We start from the raw sequence: 6,000 nt of genomic DNA on the forward strand, positions 1-6,000 counted from the left end.
ATATAACAGTGATACAGTACAAACTAAACTGGCAAAACAAATTGTGTAAAAGTAGCGTAAACTTAGGTTTAAGGCTTTGGTTCTGCGTACTGTAAATAAAATGCTGCATTAGAGCTGCACTTTGTTGGCTGCGCACAACTCACACGAGTAAACACACATTGTTAAATTGGCTATACATTATTAAATATATGCAAGAGAAAAGGGCAAATCAAAATTCAGCATGTAAATAAATGTATAAGAAAAAAAAGACCAAATTAATTCAGTATTAAAATATTGTGGTAATGTCACCGCTGCCATAGCATTTTAAATACTCAACAGTCAATGGAAAATTTTTAAACTTCCAATCGTCCTTTTAAAAAAGTATCACACGTACAAATACAAAAAAATACCTAAAGAGTCTGTTAAGCACTTGAGGCTGAGTAAACTGTAGAACAAACCCTAACAGTACAGTACAGTACATGGCATGGGAAAAAAACACACATAAAAGAAAATAATAACAATGGGAAGAAAATAAAAGAACTGTGGTTTTGTGCATTGTGCATTTGAGTTGGTGTGACATTTTGAGGACATCAAGCATGTGCATGTGATGTAATCCAGACACATTTCTCCATTAAAACTAGGGGTGGTTCTATTATCTCTGGTCTGGCCAGATAGTCCTCCCCTCGGGCAGGGTTGTGGCCCGGACCCATATGGAGCATATCAGCTCATTGCCAACACAAATGTTACATAATGTACTACAGACACTGGAGTTTCCTTTATGGAGATATTACTGACCCTAGGAGAAACTTAATAGGACCCAAAGAGCCCATCATTTAGGAACACAAAGGAGTGTGTGAGTCCAGGACAGCGCTCTGTGCTTTACAGAGCTGATTTCACACAAGAGGGAGATTTGTGATTGTGGTTTCTGACTAGAGAGCAGTCAAGCAGTGATTTCCCTTATGTCTTCTGTGCAGTGAAAGCTAACAGTTCATGGCCAGCAGCTTTCTTGCATTTTTATCTGTGTAATATCTCTTGGCCTGTTTCCAGTGGTCAGTTATTTTCTCTGTATGTCGTTATGAGGTCTGGGATCCTAAAGAGAATCTAACCGAAAACTTTTCTCATCTTCTCCAATCGCACATGCATATACATACATACACACACATTCACATGAAGCAGGAGCCTAATGTCTTTCTGTCCTGCTGTGTAACATGAGGGATAGTGGATTCAGGGGGTAGTGAACCACTTCCTAATTCCATGAAAATAAATCTTTGTAAAAACTATCTCCAGCAATAAATCTATATTACAATGTATATTTTTATACATTTTCTAAACAATAAAAAATCTACGCAAGAATTAAGGATTATTATAAGCAAACTTTATAAATGAAATATTCCATGTATTCGATGTAAGCATCATAGCATGTATGTGAAAACACTTTTCAACTTTTCATGCAGTCCTCATTAAAAGCTCATGGGGAACTATTAAATGCATAAAAACCTTCATGAAAAATCTTTGGACACACACAAACTCACACTCACACTCACACTCACACTCACACTCACACTCACACTCACACTCACACTCACTCTCACACTCACTCTCACTCTCACTCTCTCACTCTCTCACTCTCTCACTCTCTCACTCTCTCTCTCTATTCCTGCACAGTAAATGAGATGTCACACTTTCACAAAAATGCCTGGTGGCCACAGTTGCAGACACACCAATACAGACTCAAGTATTCAAACGAACACATTTACACATATTTTACCCATATAGAGGGGAGTGAATGCAATACTTCATAAATGAAAGGTACTTCATCTAATTAGATTTTCTTTTTTTATTCGGAACGCAGGCTAAAATATATGATTATTCATTAGAAATTAATTATAAAATCTAGCATTTGTGCTAAAAACAAAAGATAGGCAAACCAATGTAGTAAAAAGGATGCTCTGCTTGAAACCTTTTTAACATTTCTAAATGTTTTAAAAATAACATATACACACACGCAGTGTTGGGGGTAACGCATTACAAGTAACTTGAGTTACATAATCTGAGTACTTTTTTCAAGTAACTAGAAAAGTAACGCATTACTTTTAAATTTACAACAAAATATCAATTTACTTTAGTTACCTTTTCAAATAAGTAATACACAGTGCCGCCGCTCCCACCACGCGCATCACACGCGTGAACAGCATAGAACAGCTGAAGGCTTTTTAACTGCGCCCTCTACTGTACAAACGTGAATTTGCATTTCTTGCATACAAGAGGCTTTCATTTCATTCATTTCACTGTTGGTGTGAAAGGGTCTTTACATCTACCAAAAATAGAATGTTTTTTGTTGTTATAAAAAAACAAACAAGCTCAGCCCAGGTGATAAAAAGTAATGCAAAAGTAATGTAACGCATTACTTTCCATAAAAAGTAACAAACACAATTAGTTACTTTTTTAGGGAGTAACGCAATATCGTAGTGCAATTCTTTTAAAAGTAACTTTCCCCAACAGGTGAGCGCACATCAGTTGCGTTGTTGCTCTGCAATCATAAACAACTATTAATGGCATGTTCTTCGCATTCCGACTTGTTTGGGACAAATTTGTCATTTAATGTAAATGTTAATTCCCAGGTGAAAAATACGTACTATTAAATGCATTATAAATGTACTTGAGTATGTTTTTAGTACAATACAAATATACTATAATGTATTTTTAATACATAAATAACATAAAGCAGTCTTAAATATATCTATCACTGCATAAACGCTGTGGTAGCATCTCTACCAGATGAGATATTTCATACTGCTGAGACCTACATAATGTATATTTTATCAATAAACCATCAAGCCCCACCAAAAAAGAGATATGAGAGTAGAGGAGTTAGCTCATTTTTACTACAATAAAGATTAGATAGAGAGGGTTATTTCACATAACAACTTGAAATTCACAGGTCAGCATCTCTCATAACCATCACAGAACTCAATACTCTGCTTTGATCCATATAAATGCAAATCAGGAAGAACTTTATAAGCCTTGAAAAGAAAAAAAAAGAAAACTTTTGTATGTGGCAGCAAGCTTGATCCACGTGGCTGGAGTTTGAGATTTGTTCTGGAGGAGCAAAAACGTTCTCTCTGTAGCTCTTACCTGCTGAGAGCTGCTTTGGTTGATCTGAGCGAGTCACTGTGTGCAAGTGCTTCTGCCACAGAACTGTCACTGGAAACACGCTTCCTTTGGAGCTCAGCAGCCCTGAAGAAACAACGAGAGATACATTATCAAGAGGAATATATGGTACTGAAACAGCAGGCCAGTCATTATATCTGCAGCCAACAAAAACAAATGCTGTGGTGTACCACAGTCCAGCTGCTAACAAATCAAAATGATGTGTGTGCTTTTTCTTTAAGGCTTGGAAGGCTTTGAAATATAAAAAAATAAGTAACATGCAAAGACCTACAATTACATTCTGGTTAATACAAAACACCCTAATAGGTGAGGAATATCCTAAGACATATAGAAGTATGTTTAGATGCATATCGTTTGTGTTTATAGTATATAATAACAGTATGTGAGAGAAAGTGAGAGGAAGAGATGAAGGTGGAGACAGAGAGACAAAGCAAGATAGAGACACTATCCTTTGATCTCCACTAGCGCATGTATCACCCTGTAGCAGTCTGATCTCATTTGGTGGAAATGCATAACCGGTGGAAAAACATTGCGGAGACAAGAGAGAGAGAGAGAGAGAGAGAGAGAGAGAGAGAGAGAAAGCCAACATTTCTAGAGACTCAAAAAGACAATGCTTCCTGTCACTTTGTTCACCCACAGTTCACCCTGGCACACTCAGCACTTAACACCACAAAGAGAACACCACAAAGGCTAATTACCTCTTTTTATTAATTTAATATTCCTTTCATGAGCGATTCTGTGTGATTCTGAATTGAACAAAAGCATGTTCAATGTTGGCTAGGCGAGAGATCGTTATTTCATGCCCAAGGGAGTTAAGGGATGTAATAATGCCTGCCAAACGCATCAGCAGCCATACGCCTGTCTGTCTGACTGATTGCATGTGCTTCTAACAACAGGTCGGGAATTGAAAAGTTGCCAAAAAAATGGAATCCAAAACAAAAAGTTCCACTGATTAAATATAAAAAATAAAAAGAGATGAAATGTACAAATGAAACGTCAAACATGCAAATGAAAGGAAGACAAAAATTAAAGGAGAAAAGAATGAGCTGAGGAAAAAGGAGAGATGTCAATTACAAGAGGTGAGCCAAAGTTCTCTGAAACTCTGAAAGACTCTTGCTGTTTCGGAAACATGTCATTAAGACTGCAGAAACTATATTTAAGTATCGAGAAGGAAGAAAAAAATCCAACCCTCTTGCAGTAGCAGACGAAGCGAAAGGACAATGATATCTGAAATCGTTTATACTGCTGTTTTTACACATTTTACAAGAAAAATGTATTACAGAACCAGAAACCAAACGGAATATCGACATTTTGTAGCTTTGTATTCTTGTGGTGTTTCCAACACAACAGAGCTAAGAAAAACAACAACAAAATTATCAAGGTAAACAAGACTAATTAAAGAAAGCCTCAGCTTTGATGTGAAATACCCAGGTGGCTTAGAGTGAACCTCAGAGAAAAGGTAGTGTTTGAATCATTAAGGTTGACAAATGACACATTTACTGTAAATGCGAAGTAAAAGAAAGACTTTCTGAAGTTCAAATACAGAGCTATAGGGCATATCAGTTCATCTCAAGCATCCACAGCCCCTAAAGTGAAAAGGCTGACTGTTATCTCACAATCACATCACACGTGACAGAAGCAGCATCAGGACTGAAAGTGCTCTGAGGGTTCACTCAATGTTTTCCATTGGGAGCCACAAACAATAGCTATCCGTTGGGTTATACAATCATGACATAATCAGATGAGAGTTATGCCCAGCGAGCGGCTTCTCTCTGTTTCAACCAGACAAGCTTCAAACAGCTGGGGGATGCAGGAGGCGGCCAATGATTATTATACAAACATCACAGAGCTAACTATTCAATGACTCTGATCCATCAATACACCATTAGTCTCTTTCTGACCAGCAGGAGCTAAATACAAAGATTTATTAGCAATTATCAGCTAATTGTTAAGATTTCTTTTTTTTTTTTTAAGAAAAAGATGCCTCTTATGCCCAACAAGGCTATATTTATTTCATCATAAATACAGTAAAATAATACTATTGTGAAACATTTTACATTAACTTAATAGAAATGATGTGTGATGATGGATCTTAAGCTAAATATATTGATTTACACATAAGACAATAATTGATTTCATCAAATCTTTACGAAGACAGAAAAATGAAATGCACAAAAAAGCTAAATTACTGTCTGTATTCTCTCTCTCTCTGTGTTTTGAGCTCTCTTACCCCCTCCAAACACACACACACACACACACACACACACACACACACACACACACACACACACACACACACACACACACACACACACACACACACACACACACACACACACACACACACACACACACACACACACACACACACACACACACACACACACACACACACACACACACACACACACACACACACACACACACACACACACACACACACACACACACACACACACACACACACACACACACACACACACACACACACACAGGAGATTAGCAGGAGCTGCGGTGCTGTATGACTTTTTCAGGCAGCTATAAATAGAGGATCGGATCAGGCTCTGCGCTGCAGGAAACGCTCTGTTTTATTCACTCTGTACTACACAATTATACACACACACACACATAATCTCACAATCACATTATCATTCCCATATGCAAACATGCATAGACATTATGTATGAACCTGCCTACACATGTGTACGTTTACTGTATATTAAAAGCATTTCAGAAGCACCAACTATTAAGCACCCTAGGATGTTGAACATACAGTGCTCTGTACTTTAGAATTAATTAATGTACTATAGAATTTGTACAAAGTGGCTAAGCTGTGAGAAACACACTGCC

The 6,000-nt window shown here is 37.4% G+C and overlaps 1 protein-coding gene across 1 annotated transcript in view; it reads right to left on the reverse strand.

Annotated features, from left to right (window-relative positions):
* The window catches only part of dgkza (diacylglycerol kinase, zeta a), a 59,040-nt gene that overhangs the window by 19,436 nt on the left and 33,604 nt on the right, over nt 1-6,000 (reverse strand). The window contains exon 25 of the mRNA XM_079803749.1: nt 3,115-3,216. Coding sequence (XP_079659875.1) covers nt 3,115-3,216 — 102 coding nt within the window. The remainder of the gene's footprint in view (nt 1-3,114; nt 3,217-6,000) is intronic.

Source organism: Gobio gobio (genome assembly GCF_949357685.1).
Source record: "Gobio gobio genome assembly, chromosome: 2".
Taxonomy (NCBI): Eukaryota; Metazoa; Chordata; class Actinopteri; order Cypriniformes; family Gobionidae; genus Gobio; species Gobio gobio.